The sequence below is a fragment of the Artibeus jamaicensis genome, unplaced genomic scaffold (assembly GCF_021234435.1).
Source record: "Artibeus jamaicensis isolate MK-2021 breed Jamaican fruit bat unplaced genomic scaffold, CSHL_Jam_final scaffold_1964, whole genome shotgun sequence".
Taxonomy (NCBI): Eukaryota; Metazoa; Chordata; class Mammalia; order Chiroptera; family Phyllostomidae; genus Artibeus; species Artibeus jamaicensis.
In genome coordinates, this window is record NW_026522030.1 from 20896657 (window position 1) to 20922668 (window position 26012).

The window sequence follows — 26012 nt, forward strand, 5'->3', positions numbered from 1 at the left end:
GGAGACGAGGGTCCTTCGGATTTAATGTGAGTGCCTCCCCTAACCCTTAAATGCCAGATCCTAGAAAAATTGAAAGCTATTCACACTAGCAATATGATTTTGTTTCTTTGATTAAAGGTGGTTTATAAAAATGGATACCTAGATGGGTCAAGGGGTAGAAAAAGGGAAAAAGAGAATATGGAACCTAAGAAAAACTATTTTACAATTTTGGATACAACCAGTTGCTTTGTTTTGAAAACATTATTGATTAAATCCTCTGTATATGTGATTTAGGCATTTCATTAAAATTAATGCTTAATTTCAACAAAAGTCAATTGAAGTCATAACATTTCTAAACAAGGTAAATGACATTTTTGTCAAGGCTATATTTTCTGTGAAATAAAAGCCAATTTATGTAAAAATAAATTTATTTTAAAATTTAAGTGATTCTATCAATTCTGATAACACCTGAATATCCAAATTTATTAAATAAAATACATACCTCATATTCTTTTCTGCAAACTTTGGAAATATCATTTTTTGATGATGCCTAAAAGATGACAAATTTCTTCATTAATTGTATTATATGTGCTATTCAGAAAGAATAAGAAAGAACAGAAAAACCTTATGCTCAAATAGTTTGAAGTTCCTCAAATACAACAAACAGTTCACGTAATTTCTTTAAAACAAATATCAGCCCTGGAACCTAACGGATATGCTAGAACTTAACTCTATGGCTTTAATCTCACATAATAACACAGTCCTTTTGTTATTTCAGAAACTAGATAACTTTGAAGGAAATGAATTTTTTTTAGCTGAATTCCACTCTGCAGCAAATTTTCTTGTGAAGCTCTGCCAAGATATTTATATTTTGCTTTTTCTTTAACTCTTCATATTGTAAGTTCTCATAATAACTTTTCCTCAGAAAAGATTCATATATAACAAAGAGGACCAACTGAAGAGGAAAGGCGATGCCTGGCAATCAACAAAAGTTATTTTTGTTAACAAGTTAATGAAGATATTCTCTTAACAAGTTAATGGACATATTATTTCCTCTACAGAGGAGATAATATGAAAACACTGATGCTCACAGAAATAGCAAGTTTTGACCACATTTAAGTATGCACTTGCTATATCAAACAAGTGCAAAAACAAACCACCAAAACAAACCTGCTGAAGGGTAGTTATTCTTCCCTGTGACAGCAGTCTCTACTTAGAGATGTAGTTTTAGGGCGATGGGCTCTGGTCTCCCGTTCTATCAATTAAGCTCATGTAACTTTGAATAGGTCAGCTGATGAGGATGGGGAGAGCATGAAGCAGAATGAACAGGCAACTGTTTTATGTCCCACCAGATCCATTATTTTTCCAATCCTCTGCAACTCAGCCTCATCTGAACGCCTGGAGGAGAGTGGCAGAGAGCTAGGTTGTGTACTACCCAGAGTGTTGCCGTGGTATGTATGAAAATGAAGGGGACACTATGCCTCACATACTCCCATCCAGACGCCAGTAACTAGAAGAAGAAAATGAGAGAAGGCTTTCCAGCTGTGGTTTTAGGTCCACCCAAACTTCCCAGTTAAGTCTACTTCTACCACTTGGCATATGAGGAATCAGACCTGTTTTCTGACAACACTGAGGAACTACTATGAAATATACATCATAAGCAAGAACTCAGGGGCCTGAGTTGGACCAGAGATACGTCAACTCAAAAAGAAGTCGTAATTCACTGTGAGAGTCATGCTCACCTTAGGAGCAGAGAACGGATATGAGAAAATTCTCAGGGGAAACCCTGGAGGAAAGACAGAAGAGAGGATGAAAGCAAAATAGGCCAATGGTTATCAACTGCTCTCATCCAGGTGTACCCCAAATTCACACGGCCATTTGGAGTCACTCAGCACTGACTAAGGATGACCCCAGGCAAAGTACAAAAGGCCTCAATTCCTATATTTTATCTTTAATTTAAAAAAAAAAACCCTTTCAATTACAGTTGACATACAATATTATATCAGTTTCAGGTATACAACATAGTGATAAGACACTTATATAACTTATGAATACTCTTTCTTTGTGTGGCAGAGAGAAGTTGAGAAAGGATAAGAGAGGGCTTATGGTCTTACATACAGCAGCCATAATTGAAAAAACAGCAAGTCTAAAAAGAAGGGGTCTATGCAAGAAATGCTAAATTTGCTGTTTTTGTGGGTCACCTCTCCAAAGGTATAAGGTTAGCAAGGATCAAGAAATATGCACGACCCTGGCAGGTGTGGCTCAGAGGACTGAGCGCTGGCCTGTGAACCAGAGGATCATAGGTTCAATTCCCAATCAGGGCACATGCCTGGGTTTCTGGCCCAGTCCCCAGTAGGGGGCGCATGATAGGGAACCACACATTGATGTTTCTCTCCCTCTTTCCCTTCCCCTCTGTTTAAAAATAAATAAATTTTTAAAAAAGAAAGAAAGAAATGTGCACAGCTAAAGCCCAAACTGCAATCCACGCTTTTTAAGAGCACAGTTGTCCAGTATTACCTGCTTGCATGCCTGTCGACACTCCAAGGTAATAGCCAGTTCACAGCAGCCTAAGCCAACCCATCCATCAGATTTCTTAAACACACCTTAAAAACAAAATGTTCAAGTGTTTTGGTCATAAGTGGCAACAAACACAAAAAACATGCTAAATTAGTTCATGGATACCACAAAAAAATCAAAGTAGGTATCTACAGGAAAATGAGCTCAGACAAAAGAGCCTCAAAATTATCAACCCCCTCCCCTCAGCCTTACTCTCAATGCTATCAGTCTTCTCAGCGTCCCTCACAGCATATGAGCGGGGACCCAAAAAAACCCTAGAATTATCTTCTAGAGGGCAGGCGCCTTGTAGTAAAGGCGTCCCCTGCTGGGTGAGTGTTCTAGTGTCAGTGTACCAGCTGGCGTTGTTGTGAAAGGCTGTGCTGGGCTTCAGTGAATTGTTTTTGAAGATCTTTCACTGAATTTGCCTATTTCATGATGGGTGTTTTACAAGCACACCTGCACACACCACGCTGAGTGTTCCAGTAACTTTTGACCAAAAACAGTATGACCTCTGTGCTCCACATTCCCTATTCACCCAAACTCATCCAAGTGCCTTTTTTAAATTGTTTCCCCAGGTGCAAAAGGTCCTCAAAGGGAAATATTGTGCTGAGGTAGAAGAGGTGAAACAAAAAACAGCAGAAGTACTGAAAGCCATCAAAATCGACATTCAAAAACGGTTTTGCACAGTGGAAAAAACATCCCAATAGGTGTTCTGCCTCAAATGGATGGTACTTTGAAGGGGACTGATGTTTAAACATGTAAGAATGAATACACGACTTTTCATAAATAAGTTTCATCTTTGGGGGGTTGCCCCTCATCATCTCATAATTATTGGGTCCTTTGTTCTGTTCTCTCACCTCTCTGCCCCCTTAAACCCTCTCATTCTCACTCTTGGGTTGGCAGCCTCTGTAAAGGACACACAGGTCCAGGACAGCAAGGAGAAGAAGCCTTCCTCACCTTTAGACTATGAAGCAGAGGCAAAGATTCCAACTTAACGAACAAACAAAAAAGGGCACAAATAGTACTGAATTTAAGTATGTTAAATACATACAGTAGTGTAAAACCATGACACCATTTAAGACTAAAAATAGTACACAGACGGAAATCTCCCGAGAGCCAGGACCACCTTTGATGGTTTACTTCATCATAGGACAAAATACTCTTCTAGTTCAGTTTATGTACAGCAGCTATTTCTCCAACCAAATGACTGTGCTACCAAGAGGTATCATAGTATCACTTTTTATAAAATTATAAAAAGTGTTTTAATGTAGCCTGGCTGAGTGGCTCGGTTGGAATGTTGTCCCGTACACCAAAAATGCTGCAGGTTCAATCCCTAGTCAGGGCGTGCATAAAGGGCAATTGATTGATGCTTCTCTGTCTTCTCCCCCCAACTTCCTTTCTTTCTAAACTCAATAAACATATCCTTGGGTAAAGATTTTTTTTAAGTGTTTTAATGTATGTTTAGATCCCTTTTTGCAATCAAATGTTAAAGAATAACTTCTAGGATAAAATTAGAAGATATAAGTAATAATTATGAAAATAAGAAAAAGATTTATGCTTGTAGGGATGCTGAAAATCTTTATTTCCTTGAAAAAATGTTTTATGTTGCTTCCATATAATGCACAGGTCTTCAAATCCACATATACATTAGATTATTATTTACGATTGAAAAAAGTATCAGGAATTCAGAGCAATATATAACAGTTCTCCAAATAAAACGAAGACTTAAAACAAATAGAAGAATTCTGCTAAAAAACAAAACAAACAAAGAAAAGCAAGTAAGTGGCCCACAGATAGAGAAAGCTCTCAAAATAAAGGGGAGGGAAAAAGTAGGCTTACAGTTATGAGTACACAAAATACAGTTTGTTGTTGTACTATTATTTATTAATTATTGTATTATTTTCCATATTAACAACTATAAACCTACTTTTGCCCCACTCTATAATATAAACCACCCCAACTGTTACAATTGGCTAAAAATGCTGAATATCGTAAGCTTCTGTATCCCTACATGTTTTAAGAGTAAAAAGGGCAATCTAACCCCATCTAACCCCATTGCCTAGTATAGTTTCCTTTTTCTTTGCTGTTTGCTATTCAAAATCACTCACACTTTAGACATAATTTTAAATAAAATCAATGTAGGCCATAAACTAAATTTTTATGCCATAATGCAGTATGTTGCTGTTTCCTCTTAGAAAATATTAAATTTTTCAGCAAGCATTTAAGTTAGATATTCTGTGGACTAAGAAATAGATAAAACATACAGTTTATTCCATTATGAAGATTACAGTTTGGTAAAAATAACATGCACGTATATGTATGCATACACACATATATACACACATGTGTATAGGCATATATGTATATGTATATACATGTGTGTGCATGTTTTTACAGGATATTACATAAAAGGATAATAAGGAAAATGGGTAAGGATGTGGGCAATTCCAGGAAGACAGTATGTTTGAAATACAAACTTCAAACTGTATGATAGCCTTTATAGTACAGAGATATGTAAAACATACTCCCGTTTTTCAAGGCACTGGTTTTAATTAGGACTGGAAAATAAGTTTTAATTCTAGGAGACCATGAATACCAGGCTAGGGAGTTTGGCTTTCATTCCAATGGAAATGGATAACCCCTGAGGGATTTTTTTTTGAAGGGCTCGGGAGGGTAGCTATAATCACCAGTTACAAGTTTATTACAATATTCTACCCCAAGAACGTAATAAGAGAGGCTTGAACTAAGAGAAGACAGATGCAAGATTTTATAAGCAGAGAGTCAATGGAGCTAAAAGGAAAAAGCAGCCAAAGAGAACTTGGTTTTCAGCAGTGTCATTCACATGACAGGCAATTATAGAGTGAGTTTGGCCCTGACTGGTGTGGCTCAGTGGATCGAGTGCTGGCCTGTGAATCAAAAGCCCTGACTAGTTTGATCCCCAGTCAGGGCACATGCCTGGGTTGCAGGCCAGGTCCCCAGTGCGGGGCATGTAAGAGGCAATCGCTGTATCTCTTGTGCACTGATGTTTCTCTCCCTCTCTCTCTCTTCCTTCCCCTTTCTCTAAAAATAAATAAATAAGATCTTTTTTTAAAAAAGATGAGCTTGATTTTGGATTTGCACTTCAGATACCACCTGGATGTAGAAATCTAGGTAGAAACGTCTAGAAGTCACAAACAATGACCTTGGATTTGAAAGTTACCTTCCCAGAGCTGATTAGTTAGCAGAGTAGGTGTGCATGAAGAAAGGAAGACTATACCTGAGAGGAACCACAGTCCCTGGGCAGAGGCTAAAGAGGACTGGAGGTGGGTAGATTAAGAGGAGAAAGGTAAGAAAGGGTAAGGCGCAGTCCCAAGGAATAGTGGTCAATAATATCAAATGTTGCCCAGACTGGTGTTGCTCAGTGTAAGCATCATCTGTCAGGGTACATGCCTGGGTTTCAGGCCAAGTCCCCCACAGGGGGTGTGCAAAAGGCAATTGACTGATGTTTCTCTCTCTCTTTTTCTCCCCCCTTAACTCTCTCTCTAAAAATAAATAAATAAAATCTAAAAAAAAATCTAATGTCACAGGGACATCAAAGAGATAAGCACTGAGGAAAAGCTGTACGATTTAGGAATTAAAAAATTCTGGTGATCTTTCAAAGCCAGTTTCAATAGAACAAAAGGTAGAAGTAGAGACAAGAATACAAAGTATTGAGTGAAAGAGAATAAAGTATATTTGGAAATGTGGGTGCCTATGGGAAGGAGAGGATAGAAACTCAAGAGTATACAGGTAAACTTAAATTACAGGACTATAACACAGATTTTACAATAAGTTTTAATAAATAAGTGCTAAATGTTACACTTCTATTACTTACCTGGCAAAGATGAATTCATACAACTCCAAATTTCAACCTAAAATTGTAATCACCAAAAGGCTTTTATGTAGATAACCAGTTCCTAAATGACACTTAATTTCTACAAAAATTATGTACATTTGATTCGATTATGTTTGTATCTATACAGTCAATGTTCTAGAAAAATACGAGTATTAACCAGCTATTCAGGGGAAAAAAAGAAAACATATGCAAGATATTACTCTTTTTTCCCATCTTCTCATCTAACAGCACTGAAGGTTAGTCTGGTTACTAAGGATGCGTACTACAACCACTACATTTACATACAAAGACAAAAGGGTCTGTAGAGTGACTAGCAGAAAATGTACCAGTCAGAACTGTGTGGCCACCATCCCCTCACTCCCTCTCACATGATGTAAGCTGCCGTACCTAAAGATGCTCTCTCATGGCAAGTTCAGACATTTTTTAACCTGGTTCATGAGCATCCCTGGCTCAAGCATTAGAGACATTTAAGTTACAGGATTCGGACAGGCAAGCAATACATTTGTTGTATACAAGAAAATGGGAAGGCAGGAATAATGAAAAAAATCACACATTTCCCCTCATCTGAAATACAACTTTTCAAAATCAAAGTAAATACAAAGTTAATATAGTTATCATAAAATTGTCAAAACATAGTAAGTAAAAATCCAAATTCAAGATAAACTATTGTAATGACAGGTAAAGACTAAAATAAATTTGTATTTAATACTGTTTTTACCTGTATCATAGAATAAACAATAAAAGTGAAAGACATATTCTACTTAGCAATTTGTGTGAAGATCTTTTTAAAGTACCTAGATAAATCTAACGTTTTACTTTGACCACAAACCCCATTCACACTGAAAATTTTGCCAAATCTAAAAAGAACTCATTTGATGACTTCATTTAGACAAAAGTTCCCATAATTAAGTTAAACAAGACCTACCATTGTTTCAGGGCAATAATCTGGGGCTCGCTGCAACAGATGTTTTAGTCGGGACTCACTTTTTGAGGAGAATATCTATTTGACAAAAGAAAAAAGTTTGTGTGGCACTTTTTCATAAGAAATAGAAAGAGGTTAAAATGTATTATATTCTAGATTTATCAGTTGTCTAGAATATCTTCCAACTTCCTTTAATAAATGAAAACCCTTTGGAAGGATCTAACTTAAACTGATGTAACATTTCTTGGGTAGTTTGGCAAATAACCAAGAAAGTTCAAATATAACAAGTCCAGGCCCTATTTTCTAATGACCAAAAATGGGTAAAACTGGGCCACCAAACTGGAGCCTGGGAGAAAAAGAAAGAAGGTAGAAAAAAATGAAAAAAAAATCCCCAAAAAACAAAAAAAAACCCCAAAACCGATAAACTCATTCTAAACTATTCTACAAACTGTTTTAAGTCAACTGACCACAGTCAAAATAGACTGTTATACCTTGGTACTGGTAAAGAACAAATTTGTGAACAGCATTATGGCATAAACTTCTCTGCAAAATGCCATAAAATAGAGACACCATTTTTTAATACAGATGCCTAGGAGCTGACAAGTTCACTAACAAGGCTGGCTACCTGCTTCACTTCCAAACAGAACTTCAGTTAACCATGATTTGATGTCTCAGTAAATTATAAATCATTATGTATATCAGATACAACTTCATGGTTACCTACAAACAGGTAAGGCTGTAAAGCCCATACATTCTAATAAGGACAATGAAAAAGGGTTTATCTCCAGATAGTTTTAGTAGCCATTTTTCTCCAAAGTACCAACTATAATAAGTAAGGAAAGCTAGAATACTACCATTTTGCAAACCCTAGTAAATTAATGCATTCAGGCTATTATCAAAGATGACCGATAACCTTACAAAAAGAGACAACCAGTCACAGCATCACTTATGAGGAAGATTAAGCAAAACCAAAACAAACCTAACCTAAATCTGATCAAGCCTCTGTATCTATTTCATAAGGTTGCTGCTAGCCATGTGTGGCTATTTAAATTTAAATTGAAGTCACACCCTGGCTGGGGTAGCCCAGTGGATTGAGCCCAGGCCTGCGAACCAAAGGATTGAGGTTCATTCCCAGTCAGGGCACGTGCCTGGGTTGTAGGCCAGTTCCCAGTCGGGGACGCACAAGAGGCAACCATACATTGATATTTCTCTCCCTGTCTCCTTCCCTTCCCCTCTAAAGATAAATAAATAAATAAATAAAATCTTAAAATTGTTTTTAAAACCGAAATCATTAAAATTAAATAAAATTAAAAATTCAGTTCCTCACCCTGGCTGGGTAGATCAGTTAATCTGGAGTGTCATGCGGTGCACCAAACCGGTTGCAGGTTTGATTCCCGGGCAGGGCACATACCTAAGTTGTGGGTTTGATCTCCGGCTGGGGCACATACAGGGCATCCGATTCATGTTTATATTTCTCTCTCCCCCCACCCCTTTCCTCCTTCCCTAAAATCAATAAAAACATAACTTTCGGTGAGGATTAAAATAAGTAAAATAGGACTTCCAGCCAAGATAGAGGCATAGGTAGACACACTGTATCTCCTTGCATAACCAAAAGAAGGAGAACAACAAATTTAAAAACAAAAAACAACCAGAACTGACAGAAAAATGAACTGTATGGAAGTCCAACAATTAAGGAGTTAAAGAAGAAACATTCATATAGACCGAAGGGCAGAGAGGAATTGCGGCAAGGCAGTGGCTGGTATGTCAGGCAGCAGCTGGCTTCAGACTGGGAGGACCCACATTCAAATGCAGATAAACAGGGAGGGACAACTCAGGAGCAAGACACACTGTGCGGCCCAGGGTTCCTGCACAGGCAAATAAAGCCTCAAACCTCTGATTGAAAACATCTGTGGGGATTAAGGCAGCGGCGATGAGAAACTCCCAGTCTCACAGGAGAGTTTATTGAGGAGACCTGCAGGGTCCTAGAATGTACACAAACCTACCCACCTGAGAATAAGCACCAGAAGGGCCCGATTTGACTGTGGGAACTGGGGGAAATGACTGAAAACCAGCAGAGAGTAGAGTAAGTGGCACTGTTCCCTCTCTGACTCTGCCCCCACAAACAGCATCACAACTCAGCCATGTGGGTTGCCCCGCCCTGGTAAATACCTAAGGCTCCACCCCTCACTATGTAACAGACACATCAAGACCACCCCCCCAAATGGTCCAAATGAAAGAATAGATCAAAGCTCCAGAAAAAATACAACTAAACGACCAAGAGATAGCCAACCTATCAGATGCACAGTTCAAAGCACTGGTGATCAGGATGCTCACAGAATTGGTTGAATTTGGTCACAAATTAGATGCAAAAGTGAAGGCTATGCTAAGTGAAATAAAGGAAAATGAACAGGGAACCAGTAGTGCTGGGAAAGAAACTGGGACTCAAATCAACAGTATGGACCAGAAGGAAGAAGGAAACATTCAACCAGAAAAGAATGAAGAAACAAGAATTCAGAAAAAATGAGGAGAGGCTTAGGAACCTCCAGGACAACATTCCAACATCCAAATCATAGGGGTGCCAGCAGAAGAAGAGGAAGACCAAGAAGTTGAAAACTTATATGAAAAAATAATGAAGGAGAACTAACCCAACCTGGCAAAGGAAATAGACTTGCAGGAAGTCCAGGAAGCTCAGAGAGTCCCAAAGAAGTTGGACCTAAGGAAGCACACACCAAGGCACGTCATAATTACATTAGCCAAGGTTAAAGATGAGAGAGTCTTAAAAGCACCAAGAAGAGAAAAGGAGAGAGTTACCTACAAAGGAGTGCCCATAAGACTGTCAGCTGATTTCTCAAAAGAGACCTTACAGGCAAGAAGGGGCTGGAAAGAAGTATTCCAAGTCATGAAAGGCAAGGACCTACAACCAAGATTGCTCTATCCAGCAAAGCTTTCATTTAGAATGGAAGGGCAGATATAGTGCTTTCCAGGTAGGGTCAAATTAAGGACTTCATCATCACCAAGCCCTTATTATATGAAATGTTAAAGGGACTTATCTAAGGAAAAGATAAAAAATATGAACAGTAAAATGACAACTAAGTCACTTGTTTGTTTAGGTTCAGTTATTAACAACTGAACCTAAAAAAAAACTAAGCAAACAACTAGAACAGGAACAGAATAAAAAAAATGGAGATCACATGGAAGGTTATCAGCAGGGGAGTGGGTAGGGAGAGAGGAGGAAAAGGTACAGAGAATAAGTAGCATAAATGGTAGGTAGAAGATAGGGGAACTTAAGAATAGTATAGGAAATGTAGAAGCCAAAGAACTTCTATATATCACCCATGGACATGAACTAAAGTCAGGGGGATGCAGCTGGGAGGGGGTGTGCAGGGCAGAGAGGAATAAAGGAGTGAAATGGAACACGTATAATAGCATAATCAATAAAATATATTTTAAAAATAAGTAAAATAAAATAAATTTGAATTAAAAATGTTTTAAATTTCTGCACTAAGACTTTAGCCCCACTGCTCCAGTCAATCTAGAAATATTTATGCAGAGTTTTTCATATTAGCACTATTCCAAGCAGTGGGGGCTTCAGCATAAACAAAGCAAACAAAATCCCTTCTGTACAGCATCTCTTCTAACAGTTAAAAATGAAACAAAACAACAATGAAGGGTCTTGCCCTGACTAGTGTGGCTCACTTGGTTGGGCATTGTTCTGCAAAGTGAAAGGCTGTCAGTTCTATTCCAGGTTGGGCACATGTGGCCAGGCGCATGCAAGAGTCACCGATTGATGTTTCTCTCCCTCTTTCTCCCTCCCTTCACCCTCTCTCTAAAAATAAATAAATAAAATTCTTTAAAAACCGAGGGCCTTTTCTCAGATCTCAAACTCCTTGACTTTTCTCTGGCATCTGACACCTTACTTTATTGACTACTATAAAACACCTGCCTGACTTACACAAATTCAAATTCTAAAGTTTTAATTCCAAATCTCCAACTGTCTTCACACAGTTTTCAATGATAATTCAGCAACTCACCTTCACCCAAACCAAATCATTTCCCCAACCTCCCATAACCCTCAGGGATACTACTATTCACTCTAACCCAATACCTAAATGTCATCAGGACCCCACCCTGTCTTCATTCTCTACTGAAGAAATAATTATTCCTCACTCCTGGTATTTCCACTCATTTTGAGTGAGCTCTGCTAGTTTTATCAGCCTCGCCTCTCTCCACATGGCTCACTCAGTCCTCCAGTAATTGTGAAGACTGACTGACTAACCCAACTGCCGAGTCTGGCAGGAGGAAGTACACATATGTAACCCAGACTTTACCTCTCCTCCTCTGGGAGTAAATCTAATTCTGTAGTTTAGTGTCTATCTGGAGATAAAAGTTACATTCAACATTTGTATAACTAGTAATAAGAGTAACACCCGGAGTCTAAATTACCTTATTTCTCAACTAAAGAAATACTAGGTCATGGAAAAATGCTCCTTATTAGGGTAACTAATTTGCTAAGTTATAGAATTTCTAACATTTCTGAGTTTAAGAAATTAGACCTTGCCTGCTGCAGGTGCTTCCTAAAAATCATTCGCCCGCCCTGGCTGGTGTAGCTCAGTGGATTGAGCGCGAGCCTGAGAACCAAACAACCGCAGTTTGATTCCCAGTCAGGGCACATGCCTGGGTTGTGGGCCAGGTCCCCAGTGGGGGCCATGTAGAAGGCGACCACACATTGATGTTTCTCTCCCTCTCTCCTTCCTTTCCCTTCCTCTCTAAAGATAAATACATAAAATCTTTTAAAAAATCATTAACCCTATTGAACACCTAGTGGAAAAAAACAGAACAAAACAAAAAGCCAAGAAAGCAGTGTTTCCAAAAGTCGTAGAGCACCTTTAAAAGCTCCCTTATGGTGACAGCATCAAGGGGCCGTTTTTGCTGTTAAAAGCTATTTTTTCTGGCAATAAATTAGCGGAGAACAATTTGCAATGTGTTTCGACATGAATTCTCAGGCAGCTATTTACACGAGCCAAGTCACTGTCTCGTTTTATAATTAGAAAGTATCTTGCAAAATCTTTCTAAATTCGTAATATTGTTTGAAGCAACTTCTAATCTCAGGTAGCTTTCTCGGTTCTAGGCAGTGACAAAATCCAGGTAATTACTGAGAAACTCCTTCAAAAGATGAGTGAGGCCATCAATTCTCAAGCACTAAGGCTGGAACTACACAACCAAGATGGTGAAAGAAAGGTAAGACTTGATGAACAGGTAGGTACTAATTGTCTCAGTATAACTTGCCTGAAAAGGCTCAACCAGAAAAACTCAAATGTAAAGTGTACTACTTTCAAAAGTAGTACACAATATCTAGTCTTCATCTAGATTGACCCACTATTAATATTTTGCATCATTTGCTCTAACTCTCTGCATAAACACATTAATATTGCTAATATTTTGATGAAACATTTTAGAATTCATTACAGACACAATATTCATTCCTAAATTCTGGCATGTACCTCCTAAGAACAAGAACACCTACCTGACCACAATACAACACCAAATTCAGGATTACAACACTGATAAAAATATTATTACAGCCCATATTCAAATTTCACCAATTTATTCCAAAAGCGTCCTTTATAGCAAATTTTAAATTCCAGGGTCCAACTCAGGATCACGCTTTGCATTAAGCTGTCATGTCTCTTTCGTTTCCTTTAATCTGGAAGTTTCTTATAGCCTCTATTTTTATAATTCTGATATCTTTTTGAAGATATCAGTATTACAGGCTTTTGTTCTGAGGAATATCCCCCTATCTGGGCTTGCCCTATTGTTTCTTCATGGTCAGGTTATGCATTTTTGACAGAAATTCTATGTGAGCTCTGTACTCTTTCAGGGCATCGTATCAGCAGACACATGTTAATTTGTCCCATTACTGGTGATGTGAACTCTGTCCACTTAAGGTACTGTGCAGGATTCTCTGAAACAATTCTACGTAATAAACAGTTACTAATATCCTCTAGAATTATGGTATAAGCTTACCTGTTCACATACATCACGGCACATTTGGTTATCCTTTGAATGGTCACAACACAATGCACCTAGGAAGAAAACATAAATACCAATGTTGCCCACTTTAGGTAAACAAGACAGTTAAGCTAAATCGGAAGGCTAAACATTATTCAAGAGATTATTATTATTATTATTCATTTTAATTCAACAAACCTTTACTATGTATCTAGCAAAAGCCAAGGATAGTGCTAGGTTGGTTCTTATCCAAAAAGCTTATAGTCTCAATAGGAGAGACTGTCATGTAATAATAGCTAACGTATTATGTAACTTCCACATGCCAGAATTTTACTTAGTTTGCTTTATACAGTATCTCATTCAACCCTTACTATTGTCCTCTGGACTCTATTCTCTTATTATACCTATAATGTAAAGTTAAATAATTTTTTAAAAGACAGTGAATTTTGTTTTGGACATGTTAAATTTAAGGTTCCTACAGGACATCCAGATGGAAATCCCAGTAAAGTAAAAAACCTAAGCTGGAAATGCAGGTAAAGCCAAGTCAAAGCCAAGTCAAAGCCAAATTTGGAATCACCAGCATAAAAAAGGTAAACAAAAATGAATGACATTTCCTAGGGAGAGTTTCTAGTTGAGAAGTGAACACAATGTCAAATTTTAAAGAATGGCAGTGTCTAAGACAGGAGAAGAAACAAAGAACAGACTGAGATGGAACAGAGGGATAGTAAGAAAGTAACATCGCAAAAGAGGGAGTAGCTAGTGTCACAGCCCAGAATAGTCCGTTAGACTGAAGACTCAGGAAAAGAAATGGGTTTACCAATTAGGAGCCACTCAGTGACCTTCATTTCACAATGTACTTTCTGTGGATTTGGTTGAAGTGAATGACATTAAGGAATAAGCCAGAAGGGAGGAAGTATAAACAGCAAATAAAGGCTCTCAAGAAGTCTAGCAGTGATGGAAGCGAAAGAAGAGTGAGTGGTAGTCACAGGAGGATGCAGGATATAGGGAAGATTTTCCCTGTTTTAAAGAGTGGCCTTTTGTCCATGGTTCCTGGAGACTCTAAACCCCTGGACTATCCCGAGCAACAGGAATGTCTTTGTTCCTGCTAATGAGGTGGACCAAGATCTCTCCTAGGCACATTCAGGAGGACTGGCAGTGCCAGAAAGATCGGCCAAGGGATAAGAGGTTTTCAGCTAGCTACATGATTTCATCTCAACTCCCAACTTCCAGCAGGACAGAGGTACTGGAGATTGAGTTCAACCACATGGATGATAAATAGTTCAATTAATAATGCCTAAGTGATGGAATCCCAATAAAAACTCTAGATACACTTTTGCCCTATAATTAACGATATTTTACAGAATTACTAAAACAGAACATATATGTTTGAAACCACTGATGGAAAAAAACTGAATTTGAGCTGATAATGGAAAAAGGTCATTCTAAGTAAAAAAAACAGACAAGTACTAAAAAAATCTGATCTTAATTTTAGTCAAATTTTTGTTTTCAAAACAGTCTGGAAATTCACATTCACTTTAAAAACATTTAAATGACAACTGCAACTACAACTTACAAATGCATTCTTGCAATTGTTACATTTATCCCTTTAAATATTCGTGTGTGTATGTGTGTGTGTGTACACTTCCATATTTTGCTGCGTATACAGTGCACCTTTGGCCCAAATTTTTGAGAAAATAAGGACATGTATTATATATACATGGATAGTGCCTGAAATAACTTGTATCTGTTCTTGTGTTTTGTAATTTGTTACATAAAATTTCTTGTCCTGGCTGGTGTGGCTCAGTGGACTGAGTACCAGCCTGTGAACTAAAGGGTCTCCTGTCTGATTCCCAGCCCAGGGCACACGCTAGGTTGTGGGGCAGGTCCCCAGTGGGGGGCCCATAAGAGGCAACCACACATTGATATTTCCCTCTCTTTGTCCCTCCCTTCCCCTCTTTAAAAATAATAAATAAAATCTTTAAAATAAATGCTACAATTCCTTTATAACACACAAAACAATTATCTAAATATACATAAATAATTAATAAAATTTAAAAAAATAAAACATTTGTTCCTAAAAGTTTGGGCCAAAAACATGGGTACACATTATACACAGTGAAATATGGTATAATATCATTAGCCAATGAAGAGCCAAACCCAGTAAAAATGATCACCCATATACCCAGCCACCTGGATTCAATATTACTAACATCTTGTCGTCTTGCCACACTAATTTACCTATCTATCTGGACAAACACATACCTATTTTTTGTGAGTCATTTGTAAGTTACAAATATTCTTCTCCATTGCTCGCATCATACTGCACTGTTGCAACAACCAGTTAAATTCATTTGATTCTATTGCCAATATGACAGCCAGATCTTCTCATCAAGGGCGTTCTAAATTTTTTAAATCTAACCTCCCCTTTCCTCACATTCTAGCATTTTTTTAAAACAAAGAAAGCCTTCATTTACCTTGAACACAGCTTTCTGCCTGAAATGCTTAGTGCCCTCTTTCTGCTGACTTAAATCTCACCTCAACTCTTAGCCTTTCTTCTCCCACAATCCAAGCCATGTTGGTTTGGGGGTAGGTTTCTTATTCTTTCCTTCTTTTTTCTATCTAAGGCCCTACTATTTTAGTAAGGACTGGAAACTTGAACACTTTAACTCTTCTCTCATTATTTCATGTCTGTAGTTAGGGTATCTCCAGATTGGCTGAAAACTTCTTGTACCCATTCAGCACAGTGCCCAGCTCAAAATAATTTTTATTTAAAGGTTAATAATAATTTCCTAGTTATGCAATGCCTTTTTATCAGAAAAAAATATAAAAAGTGGTATTTTCCTCACTCTACCACTTCATTATTGCATTTCATATAGTGACCAACCTGTAATTTAACAAACATCATAAGTTTTTGGCTAGGTCACAAGGTAAATTGATCCCAATCGTACACTCAGGCAGAGAGATATGCAACCACCTGGTGGTGGGCTCTGCACCTATAAGGTCAAGAGTCGAGGCAGTGAAAATTGAAGTTTTATGGAGGTGCAGAACCTTGAGTTAAAAGAGGAAGTTGACGGCCCTGGCTGGTGTAGCTCAGTGGATTGACCACGGGCCTGTGAAGCAAAAGAGAAAGTTGGTTGATGGACAGTGGGAAATGCAAGAGATGCATGGGAGAGAACTAATCACAGGTAGAGAAAAGACTGCCTCCAAAAGTTTCCAGTCCCCACAGAGTCTCTAAGGGTTGTGCTGTACTAAATTTCCCACCCTGGGATTTCTGTGTGTACTCCTGTTAGAAGGTACATACTAGCCCCTTAGCCCTTGGTTTCTGTTCTGTTGGGAGTCAGAAGAGCCTTAACCCAGACATTCTTCATTATGAACCAACTAAAGCAAATGACTCTCTTAAGGTCTTCTCCCCAGATGCTAATAACCAGTATTCTTGGATAATTCCCTTCCCCACTCTATCCTCCCATTTACATCTAGAAGTGTGACTGTAAAAATAATATGCAAGCAAACATGCATGTGAATGTCTAGCTTCCAGTGGTATATTACATGGTCAGAATGTTTTTCTCTTTTATTAAAATATATTTTATTGATTATGCTATTACAGTTGTCCCATTTTCCTCCCTGCATTCCCCTTCACCCTGCATACCCTCTCCCACCCACATTCCCCACCTTTAGTTCATGTCCATGTGTCACACTTATAAGTTCTTTAGCTTCTACATTTCCCATACTATTCTTGCCCTCCCCCTGTCTATTTTCTACCTACCATCTATGTTAATAATTCTCTGTACCTTTTCCCTCTCTCCTCCTCCCACTCCCCTGTTGCTAACCCTCCATGTGATCTCCATTCTGTGCTTCTGTTCCTGTTCTAGTTGTTTGCTTTTGTTTTAGGTGTGGTTGTTAATAACTGTGAGTTTGCTGTCTTTTTACTGTTCATATATTTTATCTTCTTTTTCTTAAATAAGTCCCTTTAACATTTCATATAATAAGGGCTTGGTGATGATGAAGTCCTTAATTTGACCTTACCTGGAAAGCACTATATCTGCCCTTCCATTCTAAATGAAAGCTTTGCTGGATGGAGCAATCTTGGTTGTAGGTCCTTGCCTTTCATGACTTGGAATACTTCTTTCCAGCCCCTTCTTGCCTGTAAGGTCTCTTTTGAGAAATCAGCTGACAGTCTTATGGGCACTCCTTTGTAGGTAACTCTCTCCTTTTCTCTTCTTGGTGCTTTTAAGACTCTCTCCTCTTTAACCTTGGCTAATGTAATTATGACGTGCCTTGGTGTGTGCTTCCTTAGGTCCAACTTCTTTGGGACTCTCTGAGCTTCCTGGACTTCCTGCAAGTCTATTTCCTTTGCCAGGTTGGGTTAGTTCTCCTTCATTATTTTTTCATATAAGTTTTCAACTTCTTGGTCTTCCTCTTCTTCTGCTGGCACCCCTATGATTTGGATGTTGGAATGTTGTCCTGGAGGTTCCTAAGCCTCTCCTCATTTTTTCTGAATTCTTGTTTCTTCATTCTTTTCTGGTTGAATGTTTCCTTCTTCCTTCTGGTCCATACAACATGTTGATTTGAGTCCCAGTTTCTTTCCCAGCACTACTGGTTCCCTGTTCATTTTCCTTTATTTCACTTAGCATAGCCTTCACTTTTGCATCTAATTTGTGACCAAATTCAACCAATTCTGTGAGCATCCTGATCACCAGTGCTTTGAACTGTGCATCTGATAGGTTGGCTATCTCTTGGTCGTTTAGTTGTATTTGTTCTGGAGCTTTGATCTATTCTTTCATTTGGGCCATTGGGGGGGGGGGTCTTGACATGCCTGTTACATAGTGAGGGGTGGAGCCTTAGGTATTTACCAGGGCGGGGCAACCCACATGGCTGAGTTGTGATGCTGTTTGTGGGGGCGGAGTCAGAGCGGGAACAATGGCACTTGCTCCACTCTCTGCTGGATTTTAGTCTCTTCAGTCCCTTCAGCCACTTTCCCCAAGCAAACTGGGCCCTTTTGGTGTTGATCTCCATGGGGGTGGGCTTATGCACATTCTAGGATCCTGTGGGTCTCTCCAACAAACTCTCCTGTGAGTCTGGGAGTTTCTCCCAGCACCTCAACACCCACAGGTGTTTTCAATTGGTGTTTTGAGGCTTCATTTTCCCACATTGGAGCCCTGGGTTGAGCAGTCCATCCTGCTCCCCAGTTTCACCTGGTTTATCTGTGCATAAATGTGGGACTGCCCAGTCTTCCAGCTGCCCTGCCTGCTGTGCCCCTCCACAATCCACTACCTCATTGGGTTAGCCCACCCCCCCCTGCATGCCTGGGGTCCACCAGTTACCACTTTTTTTGCCTCAACCCCTCTCTGCCTGGATGCTCAACTCCTCCCCTCCTACTGGTCTGGATGAATGTGTCTATTTTGACTCCTCAGTTGTAGGACTTCCATACACTTCAATTTTCTCTCAGTACTGGTTGTTTTTTTTGTTTCTAAATTTTGTTGTCCTTATTTTGGTTGTGCGAGGAGGCATAGTGTGTCTACTTGGCCAGAAGTCCAGAATGTTTCTCTTAATACCACCCTTTTCTTAAAGTCTTCTTTATGTTACTTATGTGCTTTACAACATCCATCATATTATGTTATATACTTGACTAAATCACATGATTTTTTTCTCAAACATATTCTTCAGATTTAGAATATAAATGGATATGTACTAATATAACCACATAATATTACTGATGTAGATATATATTTTTGGTGATTTTTAATGTCTGAATGTCCCACTAAACCATAAACCCTAAGAAAACAGAGACAATGTCTGTTTTCACCTACCACTTTACATCTAGTGGCTATCACAGTTGTCTGGCACTATTACCAGCTTAATAAATATTTGCTGAATGGATTACTGAGAGGTATGAACCTTAGTTTAATAAGCAATGGATCTGGGGGAGTTATTCCTGATACCTATCTTAAATATGTTCAAAAACGGAACTTTCAACTCTTCCTGGCTCATCTGCCAACCTCTTCCAATCTGCTCCTCCCCATCATGCTGACCTTGGCAAATGTTTGTGTTTTTTGTTTGTTTGTTTGTTTGTTTTTACTTAGTTGCTTAAGGTAAAAATCTCTGAGTAGTCTTTAATTCCTCCTTACCTCACTTCCCACATCTAATCCATCAGCAATATACCTTGAATCTCTCTTCCGCCTTCACCATCACTCTGCTCTTTCACCATTGTCTCCTGCTTCCACTACTGCAATGGGCTTCTCTAGTCACCCTGTTCTTACTATCCACTATAATCACTTTTTAAAAAAATTCTGAAGCCAGAATTATCTAAAATATAAACCAAAGCATACACCTCTACTTAAAAATCTGTTGGTTTTTTTTTCTGTACACGCAATAAAATCCACAATCTTTATGTGGCTTTTTGCAAGGCTCAGCACCATTTAGCCCTAGCCTACTCTCTTGTTCATTTTGTCACAACCAAACTGATCTTTTGCTCCTTTTTGCCTTAGGGCCTCTGCACTTTTTGGTCTCCTCTCATCTTTCCTAAGGACAGCACCTTCCTGTCTTCAGATCCTGGTTCTGAACTATACCTTGTAAAACAAGCCTCTTGTCATCACCATATAAAGAACCACTCTCCCCATACTCACACAATTCTCTGTTATCATCTGGTTTCCTGCACAGCATACTTATCACTATCAGAAATCATTCTATTTATCTGTTTATTTTCTATCTTTCCTCACTAGAATGTGAGCTCCTCAAAAGCATTAATTCTCATCTAGAATAATGCCTGACATATAGTAAGCACTAAATAAACATTTCTTGAATAAACAAATACCTGCATTATCTTTTTTGCTCTTCTAAAACCCACATTTTTACTACATAAAAACCATCTCTTGACATCACCCTATTTTAATTCCAGAAGTAGCATGAAAGATTGCTGAAATCTATGGACATAAGACAGAAACTTATAAACTGTCATATCTGGTCTATCACCAATCCTTGTTCTTTCTGCAATGTGTGGAAAGATACTTCTTTGGAAAGAAAACCTGTTTATTAATTCCCTCTAGATGGCCATTTGCTTTTTCTAACTTAAAATTTATTACATTCTTTTTTCAGGATTCTGGGCTATTACATAATACCTTAAATGTCAACTTATTGAAATCTAGCCCTTAATTTTACATATTTCCCTCTTTTGTACTATTTATTACAAGTGTTAAATAGAAACAACTATTATCAGGTACCATGACAGACCCACCACAGCTTAAGATCCCATCCCATCCTTCAAAGGAAACACTAGAAGTGTGACTTGTGGGGCAGGGGGTGGTGGATTGGAAAGGGGAGGGATTAGAAAGTACACTGAAACAGAAAGTGTGGCATGACTCCCACGAACAGGGTGTGACCAAACTTCTCAACAGATGATAATCAGTGAGCAAGTAATATCACTCCCTCACCTCCACCACCCTCCCCAAGAATAGGAATGAAAATCTCCAAGTCAGAACAGATAAGGATGGGGGTGATATCCTGGAACAGGATAAGGTCAGAAGAAAGAAGACAGAGCAAGAATACAAGCTCAGCCTTCAGTGAAATATAATTTAATATTGTATTGTGTTCCCAATTTTTTGTTTAGGATTGAAGAGCATTTTCTACACATCCTATAGCTATACAGTGGAAGCTTCTGTCCATTGTATTACTCAATGACCTTTATGTAAAGAAACAAGTAATATGCTTCCTAGAATTTAGTACAAGAGACAAATCTCACATTTAGTCAAACTGAAATTTCTCTTTTCATCAAATATGCAGACTCCATGCTGTCACAGACTTTCAGAGCTGGGAAGGTCTTTAGGAATCATCTAACCTAGTATTTTCTAAAGTGTGCTTTTCGATGCTACACAGGAAAAGGAGTTCTATAAGCAAACAAGTTTCTATTTTTCTATAATAATGTACTTATATAAATCATGTTAAATTAATTAAACAAGGAGGCCATTAGACTGAGGTGGCTTTACTGCCTTAGCGGCCTAACCAAGAAAACAGACACCTAAGCCTGTAATACCCACGGAAGCTTGTAATACCATGAGGCTAAGAAACTGAAACAGCCACCTAGGCCTTCCCAAATAAGGCATCCTCTTAAGCTATACTAATCAAGTAATATTTTTGCTTTGCTTCCTTCTACCTTTCTTCTACCAAAGTCTTCTGTCACTTCCCTTTTTGTGTTGCCCATTTGAATCAATTGCTGAATCAGTTTATACATTAACAATTGCATAATACAAAACTCATCCTTTTAAAGTGTATATAATTCAGTTGTTTTTAGTACACTCATGAAGTTGTGCAACTACCACTACAATTTAACTTTAGAACATTTTCATCACCCTAACAAGAAACACCATACCCATTGGCAGTCATTTCCCTGTTCCCTCAGCAAACCAGATTCTTTACCACAGGAATCCCTGGACTCTTTATTGGAAATCTAACATGTTTCGTGAATTTTTAAGAAAGGGGTATAATGTGCAGTGTTTCCCAAACTTATTTAATAGCTAACATCAGTGCTTACTATAGCTATTCTAAATGCTACTCATGTATAACTTCAATTTTCACAAAAAAATATATATATTATAAATGTGGATATTAAAGCACAAAAAGACTAAGGCTACGTAACCTGTTGCTGTGTTCATAACTACTCCACTCTATTATCACCCACAGAACTGACTAGTTGTGAGAGGAAAATGAACAACTAACTAGTATTCTATGGACCGTAACTTTGGAAATGCTTTAGTTCCTATCTTTAACTTAATGAGACAAATGGGGCCCAAAACGGTAAGCTGATTTAGCCAAAAATACACAGCATTTTTCTCTCTATCCCCTTCGGTTTCCATCTAATTGACAGCTAAACTTAGAACCCAATTACAATGAACTAATCCCAGGTTCCTGCCGTAATTCTCCTCCTTCTTGACTTAAAAAAAAAAGGGGGGGGGGGCAAAATCTCTAACATTGTACTTTACCTTAAAACCCCGTTGGGATGGATTTTGCTCTTTCTAGGTGTAAGCTCTCACAGTAAGCAATGCACTGCTCCACCACTTTTGCACGTATAAATCTCTGCCATCCTTTACCATCTAGGGCAGTTGGGGAAACACTCAATTTTCCTTCCTCCTCAGGTGGATGTCGTCTCACTCCCTCTGCACACCCACAGCCCTTCACTTCCCCTGGACACTCCTGCGCTGACTTCAAGCAGCTTGTGTCCTGTCGTACGGCACTTCCTGACCAAAGAGCTACTGGAGGGCAGACGTTCAAAGCAACCCCTAAAGCCCAGCACGGGAGAGACGCTCAGAGAGTACTGAAACACTTTCCTATCCACTCCGGGTTTAATCCCCCCCCCCCCCCCCCATCAAGAACGAATCTCGCCTCCAGCTTGCCTGCCAGCGCTCAGAGAGCGGGGCTGCCCGATTTTTAAGGTCCCTAGCGGGAGCCCAGCGCTATCTCAGGCGCACAGCGCACCCACAGCGAACCGCAGCAGAATCGGATTTGGAAGAGGTGGTGCCCTCTCCTCTAAAACTGGAACCTTGCGGGCTACTGGGCCCATCACCACTCGCTGCCCGAGGTCTGCCTTTCTGAACCCAGCGAGGGTCAAGTAACAATAACTGGTCGGGACGGCGGTGGGTGGCTGCACCTCCGAAACCCAGCCAACCCTTGCGACGATCCTGGGCAATGGCATTTCTCACCCTTTTTTGAGAGACCAGTCTGTCGAGGACACTAAGGGACCAGCTGGGGTCCCTGGTCTGGTGGGTGACAGAACAAGGCCTCGAACATGGGTCACAGCTTCCAGTTTGGCAGATCTTCGGGGCGGGGAGAGCGAGGGTGGAGAGGAGTCCCCTCTCGACCAGCCTCCGCACCCCTTCCTACTGCTGGGACCTCCGGCCACTGGGTCACCGGACGTGGGCCGGGTCTGGGGGTCGCGCGCACCCCTGCCCAGCCCCGCGCCATCTTGGAGCGCAGAGGCGCCGCTCCGGACCGCCCCGAACCGCTACTTCAGCACTTACTCACCCGCACTGCCCGGGGACAGGCTCCCTGACACCTCCGCGACCCCTGCTACGGCCAGGAGAAGCAGCAGCGGAACTCGCGGGGACGTCCCGGCGGTCGCCATGTCCGGGCCCGGAGGTCCAGAACCTCGGGATGCTCGGACCCAACCCAGCTACCGCTGCTCTGCGCGGAGACCCCGCCCCGGCGATCTGGAACTTCGGTGATTGGCTGCGGCACGCTCAAGCCCCGCCCCTGGGCTGCCAAGAGTTTCCAAAACCTGCTGGGGGCGGGAATGTGCCAGCGACCCTGTCTCTTTGTTTTGGCCCAGCTGTATGTCTGCTCCTGCAGCGGAGAACCCCTGCCAGCATTCTCCTCAAGGGGAATCAGAAGGTGTCAAAGCTGGAGGGCCCTTAGAATACCTCTACTACCTCCCGAGGTTTGCAGATAAAGCCTGAGGCTCAGAGAGTCCCTGACCTGCCCAAGATCACACCACGAGTTCACCTGAGAACTAAGACAAAGTCCGAGGCTGAACCAAATTAACTTCTCCCTTTCGCAAACCCTCAGTAATGCTCTTATTATCCTTTCTGCTCAGACGCCGCCTCACAACCAAAGAAGGCATGTCAAAGGGGACAGCTCGGCCTCCCCTAAAGTCTGAGGGGCTCTGCCTTAGACACGGTCCCCTGACAAGCGCCTAAGGCACAGATTCACCCCCAAAGTTCTTTCACATATGTTGCTTCATTGTGTCTTTGATGGACTAACAAGTACCTAATCCCACCAGGAAAAGGTTGAGGAAGGAATGCTTGTGCACCTAGATATGGAGAGCCTTGAATATCAGGTTTAGACTTTAAGAGACAGTTTGGAAGTGGGTCCTCTTACCCCATCCCTTACCTCTCCTCCCCCGAAGCTACTATGGGGAATGTTCGGGAAGGAACAGTGGCTAGTAAAGCACTCTCTAGCTCTCTTCTTTCTGGTCTCTTTCCGGTCTTCCTCTCTCTGTTCCTGAATTAATAATACCTTTACCCTTTCCCTTCCCTTAAAAAAAAAAAAGAAGACCCCACTAGGGTTAAAAATTTTTAATTCCTTAGTATCAGTGACTATTCAGTGTTTAGATTTCACTTATTTTCACATAATTTCCTTTCACAGTTTTTCAAGTTCTAAACAAAATCCATATGTTAAAGTTGGTTTCTATGTCTTTTAGGTTTCTTCATATCTATTATCTGTTTTAAGTTTACAATAAGAAAACATGATAATTTTTCTAAAAATCTAAACATCTGCTCTGATGATAACTCTTTTGCTTCAAACTTTTGGAGGCGCCACTTCTTTTCTTACAGGATAGAATGATGCACGATTATTTAACATGGTGTCAGAGTTCTTAGCAATTGGACCCAGACGTGTTTTCAGCTTCGTCTCCACACCCTTCCTGTACCCCTGCCACCATCCTTTCAGAACCTTTTATCTTGTTCCAAACCTCTTAATTGCTTTCACCCCTCTTTCACAACATGTATCTCCTCTGCCCAGAATTCCCCAATTCTGTGGTTACCCAGCTCAGCTGAGGGAGCTAAGACAGTTGCTCTCAACTCAACTGTGCCCTAAAACAACCTGAGCAGGAAGAGGACTCTGTGTAAAGTGACTGATACATCTTGCTTTGTATGGGACTGTCCTGGTTTTAAAACTGAAAGTCCTATGCCCCAGGAACCTCATAGTCCAGACAAAACGGGACAGTTGGTCTCCTTAGTTCTGTGAACCTCAGAAAATGTCACAAGGGAAGCCTGTAAGGGGGTTTCCATGTGGAAAAATGGGTTCATACAGGTAATTGGCATGACTCCCAAGGTAACTCAATAGGTAGACTGATTGTTCTAAGCCATGGAGATGGGTCATTAGACCATTGGGTCCCTATATTAGTTTCCTAGGCTGCTGTAACAAAGTATCACAAACTGGGTGGCTTAAACAACAGAAATTTATGTCTCAGAGTTCTTGAAACCAGAAATCTGAGATCAAAGTGTTGGCAGGGTTGGTTTCTTTGAGAGCTGTGAGGGAATATCTGATTCATGCTTCTTTCCAAGCTTCAATGGTTTGCTGACAACCTTTGGCACTCCTCGACTTCTGGATGCATCCCCTTGATCTCTGCCTTCATGTTCACATGGTATCCTCTTGTGTGTACGTGTCCATCCAAATTTCTGCTTTTTATAAGGACAGCAGTCATATTGATTTAGGGGCCCACCCTAAGCCAATATGATCTCATCTTAACCAAATACATCTGCAGTAATCCCTATTTCTAAATAGGGTCACATTGGAGGAACTGGGGGCTAGGACTTTAACATGTGAACTTGGGGAAGGGGGGCACACAATTCACTGGACAACATTAGCAAATGAAAGACCATCTACCCGCCCTCTTATAAATCATTGGCCCTGAAGGAGAATCCGAAGGAGGAAAAAGATAAAGGACTGGCAGTTGCTATTCCAAGATTCCAAATCCCTCCCTAACAGGAGTCATTGAGTTCACCTTGATTATCTCATAGAGGTGATACCTGAGGTTTTGTGCACAGAAAGAATGCTTGAATACTTGGAGATCTCTTAGCTATCAAATCAGAAATGACTTATTTCCAGGTAACTCTCATTAGATTTGGCAGCAGGGTTGCTCTGGATGAGTAAATCAGTGTAGTTATGCTAGTGAAGCTGAGGGGC

The 26012-nt window shown here is 40.0% G+C and overlaps 1 protein-coding gene across 1 annotated transcript in view; it reads right to left on the reverse strand.

Annotated features, from left to right (window-relative positions):
• The window catches only part of RECK (reversion inducing cysteine rich protein with kazal motifs), a 63107-nt gene extending 39610 nt beyond the window's left edge, over window positions 1-23497 (reverse strand). The window contains exons 1-6 of the mRNA XM_037144509.2: window positions 23352-23497; window positions 13356-13414; window positions 7335-7409; window positions 6389-6425; window positions 2497-2582; window positions 482-529 (exon numbers count right to left, since the gene is read on the reverse strand). Coding sequence (XP_037000404.2) covers window positions 482-529; window positions 2497-2582; window positions 6389-6425; window positions 7335-7409; window positions 13356-13414; window positions 23352-23451 — 405 coding nt within the window. The 5' untranslated portion in view covers window positions 23452-23497. The remainder of the gene's footprint in view (window positions 1-481; window positions 530-2496; window positions 2583-6388; window positions 6426-7334; window positions 7410-13355; window positions 13415-23351) is intronic.
• Between the last annotated feature and the right edge of the window lie 2515 nt (window positions 23498-26012).